General features: G+C 34.9%; 1 protein-coding gene across 1 annotated transcript; it reads right to left on the bottom strand.

Annotated features, from left to right (window-relative positions):
- Positions 1 to 15,747: 15,747 nt before the first annotated feature.
- On the bottom strand, positions 15,748 to 17,457 carry LOC133292720 (transcription factor TGA7-like). The gene is made up of 5 exons (XM_061491154.1): positions 17,105 to 17,457; positions 16,900 to 16,990; positions 16,670 to 16,796; positions 16,298 to 16,471; positions 15,748 to 15,890 (listed from the first exon to the last, which is right to left on the bottom strand). The coding sequence occupies exons 1-5, from the start codon at positions 17,455 to 17,457 to the stop codon at positions 15,748 to 15,750; spliced, it is 888 nt and encodes a 295-aa protein (XP_061347138.1).
- Between the last annotated feature and the right edge of the window lie 4,554 nt (positions 17,458 to 22,011).

The following is a 22,011-nucleotide window of genomic DNA, read 5'->3' as shown; positions in this document are numbered from 1 at the left end:
TAGAAGGCTCTAGATCTGGGCTTTAAGAGATTGGACCCAATTGGTGAACCTAAAGTGAGTAGTATCCAGAACAGAATTCAAAAAATGTGTTTATAATATTTCATTGTATTTTATTGTAAATAAATGGTCCAATCAAGCTAAATAAAATAAAATAAATAGGGTTATATTACTCTCATATTACATGAGAGTAATATAACTTTCTACACATTAATCAATTTTTGTGACTCTTATTTTTTTAAATAAATAGTGAAACTTATCACATTATTATATCTATAACATAAGATAACATATCTTCTATAACTGATAAAATAGAGTCCACCGCGTCTCCACAATAAGTAAATTTGCCCACGTCTAAATAAAGTGCTAAAAACATATCTCAACCAAGAAGTCAATGACTGGTGGTCATGAACCTAATTATTGATGTGACAGAAAGACATTAGATCTTGCAACCTCTATATATAATCTCTTTGAACTCATAACATGAACCATATAAAAGAATGTCTCAGTAATTGGATATACATACAAAAGAATAATATCTGCTATCAACACTAGTTGGAGTTCAGGTCAAAGGAACAAAGCAAACTTGAACATAGCAAAATGAAAGGAAGAAGAATCACGTGCCTACAATCACCATGTGAGTAGTGACACCGCTGATGCATATTCTTTCTATCCACGACGCACGAACACGAATATGAGACACGACATGTCGATACGTTAATTCTAAAAAATATTATATTTTGACACGTTGATACACGTTTTGATATTAAATAAATTTTTTAATATATATAATATAATTTATATTTAATGTTTATATTTAATACATATAAGAATTCATAATAAGTCATATAACCAATTAAATATTTAAATTTCATAACATAAATATAAATATAAATAATTTTTCGTACTTTGTTAATTTTTCATGTCAAATTTCATAACAGAAAAAAATTAATTGATAAATTATCTCTTTTATATTTAATAAAATTAAGATTAAAAAAAAAATGTGTCCGAACGTGTCCGAGAGTTGATCGCGTGTCGAAAAAAGTTGACTGCGTGTCGAAAAAACGTCTCGAAGAGTTGATCACGTATCCCCAAATATTGACCGCGTGTCAGACGCGTGTCCAAACGTGTCCGACACGTAAATTTTAAAAAAAGGAGCGTGTCCGATGCTTGTTAGCTTTCTATTGTGCTGTCCCACCATGCAAACTCATCCAACTTTTGTGAAATGGTTATATTTATTTTATGTTGCATAAGACAAATAAGTTTTCTACACACACAAAGTGAAAGTGAGTTCCACATTTATTTTTTCGCTCTCCTCTTACATGTGAGTCCCATTTATAATTTTATTTTTATAATATGTGATAATCATTTTCCTACTTATAACCCAATGTGAAATTACTCAAACTAGTTTTTAGAGGTACAAAGAACCAAAATGCCACGGCTTAGAAATTTTATCGGAATGCCTCGTTTCATAATTCGTCATCAGTTCAATTTGTTACGTGTCACACGGATATAAATCTGTTTGCACACAAGGAATCCAATTGCATATATATATATATATATATATATATATTTTGAGGTTTGCATTTATCATCTAATATGACACACAAAAATTTTCTACATAGATAATATTTTGTGGGGCCTGCATTTTTTGAAGCAAAAAAAAAAAAATTAAGGCATGGAAAACGAATATTTTTTTTTTTTTTGGAGTTACCCAACCCTAATTATCTCTTTGAGACGAGTTGGCTCCCTCCGGTATCCCCACGAGCTTCGACTCTTTGAGCCGGCTATGGGACTAATCCGGAGTGCGGGAGAACAGTGATGGCTAAAGGTTCAGCCCCCTCCCCAAGAATGCATTCAGCGGGAATCGAACACATATCCAACCCCACTAACTCAGCACCAAGTTACCAACTGAGCTGCACCTATTGGGTGGAAAACGAATATTTATAACATAACACAATCACTTTTTTTACAACATAGCTCTTATAAAACCTATATTTTTTTGAATAATAAATTTTGCTGGGAGAAATATAGGGAATGTGTATCACACGCACAAAATCTGAGAAGATATCATATAAATATTCTACCATAGATTGTTTTGGTATGTGTCACATAGATAGGGACTTTCTGTAAAAAATAACAAGTCTTGAATCCATATTTTTTGTAACGGTCCCTATCCATATATGGCACATGACAATTGAAACTGTTGGAACTAATGACGGGTTCGAAACATCACAGTCTACTAAATAATTTTTTCATAAAAAGTCACATCATTTTACATTCGTATAAATTATATTTTTAATTTTGTTTGTTGATTTTACTTATATCTAAGGACTCTAATTTTTTAATAATGTGAGTCATTGGATACAAGTGGATCAATGATTAAGATTGAGTATAAGACTTCTAATTTTTTATATCGGTATAAAAATATCCTATCATTTCCATAAATAATTTCAAAAAATGTAACAAATGAATTGTTATCCAAGCTTTTAGAGAACAACTCCTGAAGTCTATTCAAATGTGGATACTTGATATTCATAATACTCAGCTGTGATATGACAAAAGACATGCGGTTCCTAGCACAAGTCTTTATTTGCGGTATTTCTAGGTTAATCCTCCAATTGGTTGTACATTAATTTTTGCCATAATTTATAGGGATAAAATATTGGAGTTTGCATTTATCATTTAATATGACACAACAAATTTTTCTACACACACAACATTTTGTGGGGCTCATATTTTTTGAAGAAAAAAAGAAAAAAAAAAAGAAATTACGGCACGCAAAACGAACCTCTGTAACATTACACAATTACTTTTCCTACAACATAACTCTTATAAAACCCTAAGATATTATGTTTATCTTATTTTATGCAATATTTTGATTTAATAATATTGAAAAAGAGTATGTAAAGTAGGCATAAAAAAATAGACATAATATCTTTTGTTTAATTAATATGTGCAGAATGAGAAGATTAAAGGGAAGGATTTTAACATGTAACTAAACAAATCGTGTATGGATAGTCTATAAAAATCACCGATTATTATTAGTTATGATAAAAAAAGTTAAATAATCACGGGCATAATCTTGAATTGAAAGATTAAGATCATGTACTTATGCAGCACTCGGCCAGGGTTGCCCTACTTAGTAAAAATATTTTAAATTTCTGCTGATGAGTCACTACTTGTATTTCAGTCTCCAACAAGGATTGATTATAAAATTAACAAAAAAAGAGAGAGCAATAATGCAACTCTAGTTTTGTGTTTGAAAGCAAAATATCTGGCCAAGTTGATGAAGACATGATTGGATCAACTCCTGATCCAAAATATAATAAATTTCGTTTTAGTCAAAAGAATGCAAAATTTAAAAAGTCAATTTGGTGTGATTTCTAATTATATCGAATTATTTATTTATGACTAAATTTGTTTAATTTATATAATTAACCCGTTCAACTCTACGAATTAATTTTATTTTTTTTTGGGGGGGAGGAGTTGAGTTCAAATAGGAAATGTTCAGAGTCAACCAATTGAGTAAAGAATAGGCTAAAGTCTACACCAATAATGAAAAGGGCTAGCATGACATAAATGTTGCTTAAATTAAACATATGCTTCACTCTTCACTGTACGGGATAAACTTTGTATTGCACAAGAGTAGCCAAAATGTTTAACAACATTAACTACAAAAAGTATCAATTTTTTATTCACCGCTTATGAGCTTTCAACTTGCTATTACTAAAGGTTAAATTGAGTATGTAATTGATCTAAATATAATCAAAAGATATGAGAATTGTGATTAAAGTGTTATTTCATTGTCATGAGTATTTTCATGATAATTATTGTGTTTTAATAGGGATTTTGGTCCATTGAAGGAAGGTCAAATTGGAGAGCTTAGGAAGACGCAAGGAAAGGAAAGAGAAGTTGTCAAGAAAGCTGGCGCTAAGAGCGCAAGGCGCCATCTGTAATGCCCGGCTACTTGCAGGAAACTGTGACTGTCCCCACAAACCAATACGAGACTATTCAGCGTGCTTTATCCTCACTCACACACTTCTTGAGAAAACTTCCCAAGATGTCACTCATCATAGAATTATTCTACGTCAAGCACGCTTAACTATGGAGTTCTTAATTTTTATTTTTTTTTGGAGTTATCCAACCCTAATTACCTCTTTGAAGAGAGTTGGCTCCCCCCGGTATCCCCTCAAGCTTTGACTTTTTGAGCTACCTATTACACTAATCCGAAGTGCATGGTGGTCAGAGATGAAAATATTTAAGCCCCTCCTCCCAAAGGTGGCATGTGAGGATTGAATATGGGTTACCGAAAAGTAGATGCATCTTGTTAGTATAGGTAGTACATATTAATTCCTTTAAGTCATCCTCCACTGTATAGTCCCATACCTGTACAGCTTTTGGATCCCTCTGGTTCAGATGTTGATTCAATTTATTCATGTACCCCTCTAGCTAGAAGCTTGCTAGGAGACGCTACTCCCGCCCTTGTTAGCACCCGGGTCGTTACATGCCCACTAGCTTTCGCCTTGGTTCGTTCTCGAATCACACACCGTACTGGGAGAGAGACCCTGCTCTGATGCCACTTGTATACGCCAGGTTACTTGCAGGAAACTGTGACTGTCCTCACAAACCAACACGAGACTTTCCAGTGTGCTTTTTCTCCACTTACACACTTCATGCGAAAACTTCCCACGAGGTCACCCGTCCCAGAATTGCTCCAAGTCATGCATGCTTAACTATGGAGTTCTTAAGTTATAGGCTATCAAAAAGTAGAAGCATCTTGTTAGTATAGGTAGTATATATTAATTTCTTTAAGCCATCCTCCACTATACAATCACATACCTATATAGCTTCTGGATCCCTCTCAGTCAGGTGTTGATTCGATTCATTCATGTACCCCTCCAGCTGGAAGCAAGGCAGGTATAACACCTCACATTTCTAATTATATATTAATATATTAACATGGATTAAAGGGAAAGATTAGTGAAAATCTTGAAAATTAGGTCAAAATACAAAGGAAAGGTAAAACGGTAATTAACCAAACACGCAACCCTAGGGAGGTAAAATTGAGTAAGAGGTCTCAAATGATGAAAATAACCCTGGAAATTGATTCAGAACGAAAAATTGAGTGGCTAGACAAGTTTCTGAAAATTTGGTGCATAGTATTTTTACCGGGTAAAAATGTCGTAGTACAGTTGCACCGTAAAGCGTGCCGATTGAATTTTGAGCTCTAGGTTTGGATATAAGTTATAAATAGTGTATAGGACTAGGAAATATGATTCTGATAAAATTTGACGGAAATTAGTAAGTTTGGGGAAGCGTGCCTATGACGCGCATTACAGCTTAAAACTTCAATTTCTCCGAACGACCGGAAAAATCTAGATTCATCTGATAAAGGGTAATTAAAGGACAATGGTTAATGTTAAAAATTAGAGTTTCTAAATAGGTTATGAAATTATGGACGTTTAGTGGAATTGGAGAGAGTTTTGAATTATTTTGAAATCGCGTGAGGTGGCGATGGGGCCCACCTCACTTAAACCACTTAAGCCACATGTGTATGACTATTCATCACCACTTTCCTTTCTTTTTCTCTCTCTAAGGGCCGCAGGTTTCACCATGGAAAAGGGGGGGGGATAGCTTGGTTTGATGCAAGGTGATTTAGCCACCAAATTGAGAAAAGGTGGTCACCAATCTTCAAGTAAACGACGATCCAGACTCAACCATACCATCCATTAGGCTTGAAACCCTCTCAATTGTTAGAAAAGAGTAGAAATCAGCCACAAAATTCAAGGGTTTTTTGTGATTTTGGAGTTGATTGCTCAAGCCATTGCTTGGGGATTATGAGGAGGAGCCTTGTGACTTGATTATGGGTAAGTTTCAACACCTTTCATGGATTGATTGATGAATTTAATTTCATGAAAACCTAGGGCTTGTATGCTTGATTTATGGAGTTAGAGAGCTCAAAATGAAATTGTGTATTAGATAAAAGTAGCTTAGAATGATATTTTAGAGTGATAGAAACCATAAAAATTATTGAAGAAATATGTTCATAACTTAGGAAATTTTGATGAGAAATCCAACACTTTGTGATTTTGAATTGTTATAGGATTGTGTAATTGAGTTGTTGGATGTTTATATGATTTAATATTAGAATGTTATGATGCATTGCATTGCTAAATAGGATTGAATATCCCTTGGTGGGAGGCAAGGGGGAATTCAGCCATATATAGGATAATAGGGAATTTGATGTTGTAAAATTATTTGGTTGATGTGTTGTGTGATTAAATGGTATTTGAATGGGTTGTATGTTGAGTGAATGCATTGGAAGTTAAGGAAAAATAATTGGATTGTGTATGAGGTGTAATTGGACCTAGAGTGAAATTAATGACAAAATGAGGTTGTGATGATGTAGGATGCAATTTGGCACCTAAAATGACATTGTGGTAGCCTTAGGATGCTTAAGAAAAATGAAAAGAAAATAAAGAAAAATAAATTGTATTTTTACGCTACAATGGCCGAACCTACCATGGTGTAGGGGAGGATTTTGATGTTTTATGAATTTGGTGAATTCACCATATATGGTCATTGTAGGTTGCCTTACGCGGATTTGAACCCTGAACCGTGAGCTCGGTGAGTTGCCCTTAGTCCCGAACCAAAAGGGATTGTGGTAAGTATTTGGAACCATGCTTATGTGTTTGATATATAGCATGTGTTAAATGGATGGAAATTTATTGGGAATGTCCTATGTGTAGGCATTTATGTTGTGTACCTAGCTCGGGAAATATATTGCATTGAGCTGTAGAGGAGGATTATTCAGGTAATCTCTTGGTACTGGGGTTTGATCCCCTTGTGTGTTTAACCATGCCCGTTGAGGGTAATGGTAGGAAGTGTATGTAAATGATATAGGATAACATGCTCATGCATATTGTATGTGTTGTGGTACATAGGAAGTACCGTGTCTCTGGCCAGTAGACTGTTTGCCTTCGGGCGTTACGGACTTCCACTGGATAGGTCTCCGTGAGGGAGTTCTAGTTGACCTGGGGTCGTGGTGTGTGATCCGGATAGGAGCACACTAGGAAGTCTCGGGTGGATATAGATGGAGGGTGCTGTGGTTGATGTTCTGGGAACACGCCTTGGTTGATGTTCTGGGAATACGCCTTGGTTTGAAACTCGTAGGCTTATATTCCGAGCCAATAGGCTGGGCGTTGCGTGGTTTTGGCATTGCTCAATCCAGCTTCGTTGTATTTTGTATCCTTATGCTCCCCTATTTCTATAAATCCCTTGCTTTATTCCGTTTTCAGATGTTATGTCATATTATTTATATGCATTGAAGTGAACCATTAGGCAGAGTATTCTCCAGAACCTCTGGGTTACTGAGATATATTCATATATCTCGTCCCGCTTTGGGGATTTTATTTCAGGTGGTGCCAGTGGCGTGGGAGCGGCGGGCAAGAAGCTCGTAGGATGATTTGGTCATATGATTGTTTTGCACTATGGGGCCATTGGGCCTAGGCTAGACTTAGGTCATGAACAATGCATATGATTAGGATTATTGTTATCATTTTGTTCATGATGTATTTTGTCCAAGTTTAGTCTTTGATCATTATGTTTTATTTTGGAGCATTTGTTTTGTATACTTGAAGGAAGATTGTAATATGTCTATTTGAAGTTGTAAATTGAAGTATGGAGAATTGATGTAAAAATGAAGTATGTAATATGATGAAAGGGCAATAGGACTATTCTAGGATGTGAATGATGCTTTATGATTCAAAGAATGCATGCAAATGGGATCTTGTGATTGAAATAAGTTAAATTGAGAAAGTAAATATGAATTATGTATATTGAGTAAATTGGATATAAACTCTGAAGGGTTGTAAGAGCACCAAGGTATTGCTGGTCCTTGTGTGCCACCCAATGATTATTAGGTACAATTTGAGGTTAGAGAGCACTTTTGTAAATTTGGGATTTATTGGAAAAACAAAGGAAACTCTGGCGAATTTTCTAGAAATTGGCAGAATTTAGGCGAACTTTGGGAGAGCATATCTCCCTCCAAAGAAGTCTGATAGGGACGTAGCAAACGAGAACTTTATGACTCATGTGATAGCTTCCTAGAAAGGAAATTAAGTCTAGAATAATATACTAAAAGATGATAGGCTTGTAGAATGCGGTTTGTCCGCATAAAATAAAAGACTGAACTATGTTCGAATAGGTAGAAAACGTAAAAGTGAGATTTTAGCTAAGTGGGTTTATGAGAACCCCTTAGACACTTAAGAGAGGTAATATATGATATAAAAGTAGTTTAAATAATTATTTCGCAAAGAGTTTACAGTTACGTATTTATTACGTTTTTTATTGTTTTAAATGCTCGCGTAATAAACGGAAAAAGTTTACTCGCATTTTTTATAAATGAATTGCTGTGATTTTAACTGCGCTTAATATCATAATTAATGTTAACAATACCGATGTACAACGGGCTGTTACAGCAGGAGACGCTACTCCCCTCCTTTGTTAGCACCCGGGTTGCCTTTGGTTTGGCCGCTCCTGTAGCCCCATATTGGCACTAACAGTGCTAACTCCATTGAGATTCTTCGCGTCAGAAGCGTAATGCAAGCGCCACTAGCACCAAGATTGGCGCCAAAAGTGCCAAAGTTACTAGCTTGTCTGTTCCACTAGCGCCAAGGTTACTAAGATGCTTGCACTACTAGTTCCATGATAAACCTTTCTGACGAAGATATGCTGGAAGATTTGAGGGGATTGTAAAAGATATCTTTTGCTCGACATTATAAAAGAACAATTTTGGGAAACAATAGGATTATTCAAGCAAGCATTGGAGAACCAGAGATCAGAGAACGGAGAGCTTGGAGATCGCGAAAGAGGGTGGAAGGAAGATCTAAAAGTTATCGTGGAGATCAACCAACACTCAATCTTTGACTTCTTATATTTTTTTCTTTTCTTGTTTTGTTTAAGCCAGCTATGTCTGGCTAATTTCCTTTGTATTTAGGGATATGGATCCAACGGGAATCCTTATTTCAGTTTATCTTTCTTTAAATAAAATCTGTCTCAAATTGTTATGTGTTTATCTTGAATTACTTGTTCAAATTCTTGTATGATCTGATCAACCGTATAGGAATAAAGAAAGTTAGGGTTCTTAATAGACATATTGAGATCTTAAACTAGACAGGGATAAACACCAATTCTTGCAATGTTCTAGACATAGATTTGTAAGATTTGCAAACTTGTGAAATTCATCGCGCGTAAGACTTAGTCTAAAAGGAATTTCTAGGACATTAGGATTCTAATTAGGTTAAATGGTTTAATAACTAAGAGATTAGGGATTTAACCAATTATCACTTCGATGATCAATTGTTTGGAATAATAGAGATATAAATTATGGAATTGAGTTAAATCACTTAAGGGGGATTGGAGGTGAAGTATACCTAATTACGTTTTCCATTCTTGAATTTCAACTCATCTTTAATTGTTTGAATCCCTTTCCTGCATTTAATTGTTGCTTGGTACTTATTCTTTTAATTGTTATACTTAAATTGACTTTCCCTTAATTAGAAATTATTCTTCCCAAACCAACTTTGATTTGTCCAACTTAAGTAAAAATAGTGAACTAGTGCTTGAAACACTAATCCTCATAGGAACGATATTCTACTCATCATTTTATTACTTGTTTGACCGGTATACTTGTCGTAAGTACAACAACCGCATGTTCAAGAACATATGCTAACTGCTGAGCCAAATTACGTTGTAATATAACTTTATTTTATATATTTATTGTATATGTTTAATGAATTCTATTTAAGCACTTTAACTAATGGGTAACCCATTAACCTGATATCCCAACCGAGTCGATGACATGTTCAGATTTAATAACATTGCAACAAATAAATGGCCAAATATGATTTGCATTCATTTTTCTAGTAGTGATACACATTGTACAACGTAGAGAAGATGACTTCTAAGGAGATGCCCCTAGTCAAAGAAATCACATACGTTGTACACAAGCCATAATTTTTTGGAAAACCACAAAGAAATCTATTAAACAAAAAAACAGAGTTGCATAATGTAAGGAACTATTTTAACTTAAAAGCTTAAGCTTTTAAGTGGAGTTTCATCAATTGTTTTATATTATATCTTTCTAATGTTAACAAATTCCACAATATTAATAATTTATTAATAGAATGGGATTGACGTGAACTTATGATTACTTAGTCACAAAGACTTTAGTTCCATGTAAAGAACCATTTCAACCCAAAAGTTTAAGATTTTAAATGAAGACCTATTAATAGTTTTATATTATATCTCTCTAATATTTCATGAAAAAAGAAAAGAAAAGAAAAGAAAGAAGGGAATACCACTTGTTAGCAAACACAAACATGATTGAGGAGGAATGTTAAAGTTTTGCATAAGAACTTGTTGAGCTACGAGATATGAAGCAACAAGACAAAGAAGAGAAAGAGGGGAAAAACATGGGTATTGTGTAGAATGAACAAAAGAAATTGGAAGGGTAATGTGGGTCATGACTAATCTTTCATAGGCTTTTATAGGCTTCAAAACCAAAAAAATGGTGGAATTTCTTTTCTAACTTCTTTATTTTTGAATTATGTGTGATTTAATCCTTTATTTTAATTTTTTATTACATGTATATTAATATTTAAAAAATTATGATTTTATTTACAAAAAATGTCATTTGATTGTGTCGGATTCGGTCAATTATACCTGTCGGATTGGTCAGTGTCAAAAATTGTTGACCATGTTGGACATCGAATCCTCATCTTGTCTAAGGAGATACCCATAGTCAAAGAAATCACTAATGTTGTACAACAATCTCAAATTTTTGGAAAGCCACAACGAACGAACAATGAAAAAAGGCTCATAAATTATTTTATATTATATCTCTCTAATGCTAACAAATTTCATAATATTAATTAATTATTAATAGAATATGGGTGGTGGGGATCAAACTTTTGATCACGTAGTTACAAAGACTTTAGTTCCTATAAAGAACCATTTTAATTCAAAAATTTAAGCTTTTAAGTGAAGACTCATCAATAGTTTTATATTATATATCTCTAATGCTAACAAATTCCACAATATTAATATGTAAAAAATCATTTCGACTCAAAAGTTTAAGCTTTTAAGTGAAGACACATTAATTATTTTATATTATATCTCTCTAACACAATAAAAATAGGAAAGAAAAAGAAGAAGGGAATGCCACTTGTTAGCAAGCACAAACATGATTAAGAGAGACTGCTAAAGTTTTAAGGAAGAACTTTGTTAAGCTACGAGATCTGAAGAAGCAAGTCTAAGAAGAAAGAGAAAAATGAAAGAACAGGGATACTGGGGTAATGTGTAGAATGAATAAAAGAAATTAAAAGGGTAATGTGGGTTTTGGGTAATTTTCATGGGCTTTTATAGGCTTCGAAACTAAAAATGGTAGAATTTCTTTTCAACTTCTTTATTTTATGATTATTTGTAATTTAATCCTTTATTTTCAGGTTTTATTTCATTTGTATTAATATTGAAAAATTATGATTTTATTTACAAAAAATGTCATTTGTTCAGTTCCATGTAAAAAATCATTTCAATTCAAAAGTTTAAGATTTTAAGTGAAGACCCATCAATTGTTTTATATTATATCTATTTAATGCTAACAAATTCTACAATATTAATTATTTATTAATAGAATATGGACAATGAGGATCGAACTTGTGTCACTTAGTCACAAAGGCTCTAGTTCCATGTAAAAAATCATTTAACTCAAAAGTGAATACTTAAGTAAAGACTCATAATTGGTTTTATATTATATCTCTCTAATCCAATGAAAAAATAAAAGAAAGGAAAAAAATGGAATAACACTTGTTAGCAAGCACAAACATGATTGAGAGAGAATGTTAAAATTTTGAGGACGAACTTTGTTAAGTTGGGCAACAAGCCCTAGAAGAGAAAGGAAGAACGGGAATACCAGGGTAATGTGTAGAATGAACATAAGAAATTGGAAGGGTAATGTGAGCCTCGACTAATCTTTCACGGGCTTTTATAAGCTTCGAAACCAAAAAATGATGGATTTTCTTTTCAATTTCTTTATTTTAGGATTATGTGTAATTTAATCCTTTATTTTAATTTCTTATTACATATATATTAATATTTGAAAATCATGATTTTATTTACATAAAATGTTATTTGACTGTGTTGGACTTAGTCAATCATGCATGCCGGATTGGTTAAAGGGCGAAATCATTGACTATATGTTGGACATAGAGTCTTCATCTCTTCTAGGAGGTACCCCTTTCAACGAAATCATATATGTTGTACAACCACCACGAATTTTTGGAAAACCACAAAAAAATCAATTGAACAATGAAAAAAAGGCTTATAATTATTAATAGAATATGGGCGGTGAGGAAAAGAGTTGTGATCACTTAGCCATAAAGGCTTTAGTTTCATGTAAAGAACTATTTCAACTCAAAAGTTTAAAGTTTTAAGTGAAGACCTATCATTGGTTTTATATTATATCTCTAAAACACTTAATAAATAAATAAAGAGTAAAGTACCTTTTGGATCTTAAACAAATATCGTGGGCCCAATTTAATACCTTAGAAAAAAAAGTCAACTTGTACTCCCTATAAAATTCAAAATAGATTCATGTTAGTCATTTTAAGGGACTAACGTGAGTCATCTTTGCATTTTAGAGGGATCACAATTTTAACTAACTGGATCTATTTTGAATTTTAGAGGACCACAAATCAAATTTTTTTTTCTAAGAAATTAAAATGGGTCCCATAATATTTGTTGAGAATCCAAAAGATAATTTATTCATAAAGAAAGAAGGAAATATCACTTGTTACCAAGCTCAAACATAATTGAGAGAGAATGTTAGAAGTTTGAGAAAGAAACTTGTTACGTTGCGAGATCTGAAACCGCAAACCCAAGAAGAGTGAGATGGTAAGAACAGGAATAATGGGATAATGTGTTGAATGAACAAAAGAAATTGAAAGGATAACATGGGTCTTGGCTAATCTTTTTTTATAAACTTTGAAACCGAAAAGATACAAAACCAAAAAATGGTAGAATTTCTTTGAGTAAATATCATTGTGGGTCCTTGTTGGAGATTATATGTAACGTATATTGTTTGAATTCTTTGTAACCGTAGGTTTGAATTCTTTGTAACGTATATTGTTTGAATTCAATTCTTTGTAACCGTAGGACTGTTTAGATAGAGTATTTATTTGTTTTAGTCTGTTACGTTGTTACCATTTATTGTATGTTCGCCTATTTAAAGGCTACCAATGAATGAGATAAACACACAGTTGAAATATCAAGTTTATCTTGGTATCAGAGCAATCCTAGTATACACGTTTCCGCATTCCCTTTCAGTGCGAAAGCTGGTTCATTTAACATGGCACCAGGTGGTGGCAGCAAGTCCAAAACAACTGATCCTAGTTCGCCATTTTACTTGGCTGGATCCGACAGTCCAGGTCTCTTGTTAACGACTGTCATGCTGCGTGGTGAGGCCAACTATGACAACTGGGCCAAGCTCATGAAAAACGCATTGAAGGCGAAAAACAAATTGGGTTTTGTGACCGGTTCAGTCAAGAAACCAGGAGAGGATGATGCCGAAGAGTGGCGCGCCTGGGAGATGTGCAATTCGATGCTCAATGGTTGGATTCACAACACCATTGATGCAAAACTTCAACCATTCATCAAGTGCTTTGATGACGTCAAGGACTTATGGAATGACCTAGAGGAAAGGTATGCAGTGCAAAACTTTCCAAGACAGTATCAACTGAAATCTGTTTAGCCAATATCAAGCAATATCAAGCAACATAGCCAATATCAGGCACTGTCCATGTTGCTGATGGTCATTCCAGCACAATTGTCTTTGCCTGTGATAATTCCGGCACTGTTTAGAAGTTCCTCTTGAGGGGGAGCACTGTCCATGTTGCTGATGGTCATTCCAGCACAATTGTCTTTGCCGATGATAATTCCGGCACTGTTTAGAAGTTCCTCTTGTGGGGGAGCACTGTCCATGTTGCTGATGGTCATTCCAGCACAATTGTATTCCAGCACAATTGTCTCTGCCTGTGATAATTCCGGCACTATTCAAAAGTTCCTCTTGAGGGGGAGCACTGTCCATGTTGCTGATGGTCATTCCAGCACAATTGTCTTTGCTTGTGATAATTCCGGCACTGTTTAGAAGTTCCTCTTGAGGGGGAGCACTGTCCATGTTGCTGATGGTCATTCCAACACAATTGTATTTGCCTGTGATAATTCCGGCATTGTTTAGAAGTTCCTCTTGAGGGGGAGCACTGTCCATGTTGCTGATGGTCATTCCAGCACAATTGTCTTTGCCGATGATAATTCCGGCATTGTTTAGAAGTTCCTCTTAAGGGGGAGCACCGTCCATGTTGCTGATGGTCATTCCAGCACAATTGGAGTAACGATGTCTCGCTCTTCTGCAGAAGCAGAGTATAGATCAATGGCTGCAGCTACAGCAGAGATTGTGTGGCTCAAGTCGTTTCTGACCTCTCTTAGGGTCACTCACTCAAGTCCTATGGAATTGTTTTGTGATAACCAAGCTGCTTTACACATTGCAGCGAATCCGGTGTTTCACGAGCGTACCAAGCATATTGAGTTAGATTGCCACTTTGTATGTGAACATATTCTAGCCAAGCATATTACAACAGCTCATGTGTCTTCTCGTTCCCAACTTGCTGATTTGTTTACTAAAGCCTTGGGACAACGCGAGCTTCTTAGTTTTCTTCCCAAGTTGGGCATTTCATCCTTACATACTCCAACTTGAGGGGGAGTGTTGGAGATTATATGTAACGTATATTGTTTGAATTCTTTGTAACCGTAGGTTTGAATTCTTTGTAACGTATATTGTTTGAATTCAATTCTTTGTAACCGTAGGACTGTTTAGATAGAGTATTTATTTGTTTTAGTCTGTTACGTTGTTACCATTTATTGTATGTTCGCCTATTTAAAGGTTACCAATGAATGAGATAAACACACAGTTGAAATATCAAGTTTATCTGTCCTCAACAAAAAATACGGAACTCATTTTAATTTCTTAGAAAAAAAAATCGACTTATGGTTAATTTAAAATTCCAATTCTTAGAAATTGTGATCCCTCTAAAATTTAAAGAAAATCCATATTAATCCCTTAAAAATGAGTTACGTGATTTTTGATGAAGGCCCAAAAAAATATTTACTCAATATTTTTTTTTAACTACTTTATTTTAGAGATAAAAAATACCATTTAAATCTAGGGGAAAAACAACTCTCGTGTTGCTGGATTATTGTTTTATCCTTCTCTGAGTTATCATGTACTATGTCTGCATCAGGACATAAGATATCTACTATCAGAGGAGAAAATACTTAATACGTAAAGGAAGAGCAGTGACATGCTAACCCCGCCAATAATTTAGATTTCGATATTTTGAAACGAAAAACACAAATAACTACTTGTTGGCACTTGGCCCCTCTATAAAGCCAAAGAAAAGCATAGAAAGTATTGGTAATATAAACTCGAATTCACAGCTCTATAATTCAAAATATAACAAAAAATAAATCGTCACGCATAGGATTAGCAGTGAACTCGAATATTAGAAGTCAAAACTACTGAGGAATATAACATGGATTCCCTCACAACCTAATTCCAAATAACCACAATTTGTTGCAGTGCATCTGCATGTAACCCGCATTACTTGTCCATGCCATGTAGATGGCAGAAATTCATGATTCCGGTTCGGACTTCACTAAGTTGAAATTGAGAATTGATCTTCTGTTATCCCATTTTGCTATCCCCATTTGGCTCTGACTTTGTGGTGGTTGGGCATTATCAACTTGCCTTTTTGATGTTTCTACTCCATTTAGAGCTGCTTGATACCAAAACTATAGTTAAGAACCAGTACTAAGAAGAACGGTCGAAAATAATGAAATTTAAAATATTCAGAGCATCATGGTGGACATGTTAGAGAGATATAAAATAATTAACTTAGCCTCACCCAATACCTTAAGGTTTTAGGAGTTTGATCCTCACTGTCTCCACTTTCACGGAAAATTAAAAAAAGCACAAGGCAGATAAAAAAATAAGCTTGCGTGAGGAGTGTGTTAGAAAGATATAAAATAATTAACTTAACCTCATCCAATACCTTAATGTTTTGGGTTGAAGTGAAACTTATCATGGTTGGTTTGAATCTCTCTAACAGGATAAAGCTCCCAAAAATGCCATTTTATTTAACAAAAGTCATATCCACATAATTTTCTGTTCTAAATTTCTAACCTTGATCGAAGTTTTTGTGAGCCAACCCTCCCAAGCCTGAAGGGTTTAAGTTGGAATTGGATATCAGCTGCAAAGAAGCACCCGAATTCATCATCCTGGCCTGAGCTTCAGCTATTAATTTCCTTTGGAGTTCCCTCAGCCTATCCACTTCAGCTCTGTTCTTTTCAATCGCAACTGAAAAAACAGAACTCTATAATCTTATAAACGGCATTAACATCCAAAAAGTTAACGTCTGAATTGTGAATGTATCATCTCACATGAAAATTTTTGTATTTATATCTCTCCATAAATATTAACAAAATTTTAATAGGACCCCACCTATTTAATATTGATATGCATAAAATTTTTACAATGGGACAAGACATGTCATACCTTCTTGAAGTATTCTTTGCTTTTCACGAGCAGCCATATGTAGTTTCAATTTATGCTGATTAATTTGCAATAAGTGGAGCTGAGATTGTTCGGCTTCAATTTGTGGATGGAGTTGGGCTATCTTTTCCTGCATAGGAAAATCTCGGAGTATCTTAGATATGTTAATATTTTTGTCGCATATAGTCACACAAATAAACACACGTACGCATGCATGTATAAGGAAAAACCACCTTGTAAGATTTTGCTTTGCTTTCCAAATCCTCCACATACGCTTTTTTCTTCATTCTAGATCTCTGTGCAGAATGTCGGTTTGAAATGATTCTGCGGTCAAAAGAACAAAAGATGCAAAACCAACAAATACGTATGTAATATACATTAATCACGTACCATAGTTATATTTATGAGCAGTGTAAGTAACAATAACATATATATTACCGCTTGAGCTTCCTATCCATTATTTCTGGTTTAGTGTTGCAATCAGTTTTGGTAGTGTTGTCGTCAGTAGTAGCACCACCACCATTGGTGGGGTTCTCCTTTGCAGGATGATCAGAATTTGAGTTCTCTATGTTCTGTTTATTGTTCTCCATTCCGCTGCTGCTAGCCTCTGCAATACCAAGGCCAATAATGTTCCCGGAGGGTTTATTCCATGGTTGAAATGATGAGCCAGTTCCTAAAAGCACTTTAGCTGGAGCCCTTAGAGGAAGTGGTTTAACTAGAGTTGGTTTCTTTGGACATGATTGCTCTTCTGCCAAGTGACCACCAATCTTTCTCTTTGTAAGGTCTCTCATTCCTCAGTTCTCTTGTCTGTGTCAAAACAATGAATGACTAGTTAAGAGGGGTTAGCATGAATATAGACTAAGGTTTTGCACAAATCACACAAAAATCTACTAGAAAATAGACTTGCCTTCTTACATTAGAGAAAGCAGGAATTTTGACTCACTCACACTGACCCCTAATTGTTTCTTTATATAAGTGTATAGGATTCAAGTTGGTGAGATGAATTTACCCCTTTATCAACACACGGCAGAAATACATGTATTTACCATATATACCTTTTGAAAAGGAGATTTCCTACCCTGCATCACATTGGAAGAAAATGGTATGTTTGGTTGCTGGATTGGGCAGCATGGTCAATTTTATGCCTCTTCGTAAGAGATTTTTGATTCGATTTGCTTATCTTAAACAGTAAGTAAAGCACCAGCACTGGTTAGGAAAAAAAATCACTGCTGATCTTTAGTGCAGATTTGAATACCAGCACACAGTCTATTGTGCAAATCTAAGGTTGATCTTTCCTAATCTACAATCTTTAATGGTTTTCACTGATGAATTCTATGGTGGTGAGGTGGCTGGATGCTTCAAGACTCTGGAATGTGTAGCACTCATTTATTATTTACCAAATTTGGAGGGTCTGCAATTCTCTAAATTAGTGTTGCTGCTCCTTCATACTTCAAAAGTCTTGAATCCCATAATAAGGAATTGGCTTCTTACCAAATGATTCTATGAGATCTTTCATGATAAGGAACTGGATCTGCATATTTGTTAACATATATATTTGTATACCAAACTTGAGGTATTGCTAACTAGAGTCATATAACCTTGACGCTCTTGAAGAATTGATTATCCAATTATCTGACAACCTTATGCACAGGTGAAAATTAGCAGAAAATGTATAATTTTTAGAACAAAATGGAAGGTGAGTATACTTTAAATATATATCATTAAAGTTTACTTAAAATTTAATCTAGCATTTTAATTAACAGGGTTTTTTTTTGAATTTTTTTCTTTATTTAATTTATTTGATTTTTGCTGCCACCTCAAATCGCATTTATTTGCACATTAATTTGATACCATTTCAGTATTTTGTTGTTTATTTCATTTTTCTTTTTTGATACATAAAATAAGATTCTAGAATGGTAGTATGGATGCCAGAGGAGAAAATCCACCTACCCGTTAGAGGTGTTGTCTCTACATTTAGGTGTTACACAAGGTTATAAATTTTGTTTTTGTTTTCCACTTAATTATACACTAGAATCTCATTTCCAAGCAAATATTATTATAGAATTAAAAAAGGAGCAAAGGTAGGTTAGAGAAAAGAAAAAGAAAAAAAAGGAATTAATTTTACTCAGCCAGAATTAATTTGTTGAGGTATAAGTTTTTCTAAATTCTTAAATCTAATTAAATTTTGACTGAATTTTGTTTAATTTTTTTTATTATGTAACATTAATCAAAATAATAAAATAAAATATTCATTTAATCAGAATACATGTTATTGTACGACTTAAGCCCCGTTTATAATTATTAACAGTTGTATTAATTAGCCTTAGGGTGTGCATGACAACCATTCTGTTCTCTGGCACTGTTTCTAAAAAGAAACAATTTTTTTTTTTTTTTGTGTGCCTTGGAACAGTTTCTGAGAAAAAAAAAATGTTTGATTACATGTTTTATTTTTATTCAATGAATGAGAATTGTGTTTGAAACACAACAAATAATGGAATAAAAAATCATTCCTATTAAGCATTAAAATTTTTTGGATCATCACTTTCCTTTTCATATGGTGTGGTGATGGTGGTGGTGGCGGCGGCGGTGGTAATGGTGGTGGTTGTAGTAGTGGCGTGGTGGTGGTGGTGGTGATGATGGTATGGTGGTGGCAACGATGGTAGTGGTGGTGGCAAATTGGCAATGGTGATGGCATGATAGCGGCGACAGTGGTAGTGATGATGGCGGAGGTGGTGACGGTAGTGGTGGTGATGATGGTGATGGTGGCGGTAGTGGTGGTGATGATGGTGATGCTGACATAGAGGTGGCAGTGGTGATAGCAGTGGCCACAACGATGGTGGCAGTGATGGTGATGACATGGTGGTGACAGTGGCGATGGTGTAGTGGTGGTAATGGTGGCATAATGGTGGCGGCGACGACGATAATGGTGGTGGTGACGGCAGTGACTACGACAATGGCGATGATGATGACATGGTGGTAGTGGTGGTGGTGACGGCAATGGCTACGACAATGGTGATGATGATGACATGGTGGTGGAGGGGCGGCGACAGTAATGGTGGTGGCAGTGGCGGCGATAATAGTGGTGGTGGTGGTGATGACAACAGTGGCTGCGACGATGGTGATAACATGGAGGCGGTGGTGCGATGGTGTAGTGGTGGCGGTAGCGATGGCGATAGTAGTGGTGGCGTTGTGGCTACGATGATGGTGGTGGTGGTGGTAGTGATAATGGTGATGATGATAATGGTAGTGGTGGTGGTGGTGATGATGATGGTGATGGTGGCTGTGACGTAGAGGTGGCGGTGGTGACAGCAGTGGCTGCAACGATGGTGGTGATAATGGTGGCAGCAGTGGTGATGGTGATGACATGGCGGTGGTGGTGACGATGGTGTAGTGGTTGTAACGGTGGCATAATGGCGACGACGGTAGTGGTGGTGGTGGTGACGGCAATGACTGCGACAATGGTGATGATGATAGCATGGTGGCGGCGGCGGCGGCAGAAATGGTACTGGTGGTGGTGGTGGTGACAGCAGTGGCTGCGACGATGGTGATAGTGATGACATGGCGACGTCGGTGATGGCAGTAATAGTGGTGGCGTCGTGGTGGTGGTGGCAGTAGCTACGATGATGGTGGTGGTTGGTGATGGTGGTAGTGATAATGGTGATGGTGGTAGTGGTAGTGGTGGTGGTAGTGGTATGGAGGTGGTGGTGGTGGTCGTGTCGGGATGGTGGTGGCGATGGTGGAGAATAATTGAGAGAGATAAGTGTTTCTCATTTTGTGCCCGAAAAAAAAACAGAAATTTTTTGATTCTTTTTTCTGTTCTTCTACACAAAAATTAAACCGGTTCATTCTAGGAAGAAAAAAATAAATCGATTTTACCAAACGAGTTTTTTTATCCATTTCTGTTCCTGGGAGCAGAAATTAAAAAAAAAGAAGTAATTCCGGGAAGATTGTCATGCACACCCTTAGCATCCACAATGCATCAGCAACTGTGATTTGGGTACACTGCAAATGAAAATGTTATTTGTAATTGTAATATGGGAAAAATAAATCTTAGGTTGTAGGAGAATTCTAATCTTATGTCATAGATACACCAAGTATGGGACCCACCCAGTGGCGGACGCAGAAAATATTTTTTATGTGTGCACACTTAAAGCGGGGGTTCGGGGGCAGCGCCTCCGAAGATTTTTTTTAAAGAAAATTTTAAATGTATTAAAAAAATATAAACAAGAAAAGAAAAGAAAACTTTAACTTAACATAAAAATAATAATAATCAAGAGACAACTAAGTTGTTACAATAACAAATAAAATAAATATAGAAAGTTACCTTTCATTGAGACTTATCGAATTACTACGAACCCACAATTTTTTATCCTCCCTCAGATTTTAGGTAAGATTTCAATTTTAACTACCATTGTTGGGCCTATGTTTACTTTTTTCTTTTCAATCTTCCTAAATCTTTTTTTTACTTGACCTAAATCACCCACCCTTTTAAAAAAAAATTCTGAAATTTTTGTGTCTGCATGTGCAGACACAAAAAACAGTGTGAGTCCTCCTCTGGACCCACTTTAAAAAAAATAAAAAACAAAAAAATAAGTGGCACATCTTTTTATGGTGTGTGTAAGAAGGGGTTCATTTTCTCATGTAACATGAGAAAAACAAACCCCTTTTAATATTTCATTATTATTATCATTATGGCTAAGTGGTTTAGCTTTTACATATTTTATGATAGCAACGTAATTAATGATTATCAATAAGGGTGCTTGAGTATTAATATTTCTTAAAAAATTATTTATTATTTTTAACCATTTCTACTAAAACAATAAGCAAATTTTTCTGCTTAGAAATTGCAATACGAAGAACCAAATTTTTCATTTTGAAAAAATTGTTCCTAAACAGCTTTTATTTAAAGATGAGCATTCTAGCAAATAATTAATTTTTTTTGTGGATCAAATAATTATTTTTTATTCTATAAGCAGTGGGCCGAAAGGATTTAATTTGTTATTTCCTTTATTTTTGACCCAAATATTTTATTCATTTCATTTGGCAAGCGAACTCAACCCATCAAAAGGTTTTTTTTTTTTTTTTTCTTGCATTACTTACGCTACTTTGGATTGAAAGTTGTAGAAATATAAACTCATTCTCAAGGTGGCAATTCCAAGATTCGCATCCTTTAATTTGCAGGTAATATTTGTTAATTTATATAAGGGAAAGTTTATACTTACTATCTCTTTTTCTTACTACCTCTTTTTCTTACTATCTCTTACTACCAAATTTTAACTGTTAATTTTTGCCAATCTAACGGTTATAATTTATTAAAAATTAATAATTAATTAATAAGTATAACT

This window comes from Gastrolobium bilobum, unplaced genomic scaffold (genome assembly GCF_033153095.1).
Source record: "Gastrolobium bilobum isolate Gb01-03AN ecotype WA unplaced genomic scaffold, APGP_CSIRO_Gbil_v1 utg6105, whole genome shotgun sequence".
NCBI classification, from domain to species: Eukaryota; Viridiplantae; Streptophyta; class Magnoliopsida; order Fabales; family Fabaceae; genus Gastrolobium; species Gastrolobium bilobum.
Note: the sequence above shows the minus strand (reverse complement) of the source record. Positions and strands in the feature narration are given on the sequence as shown.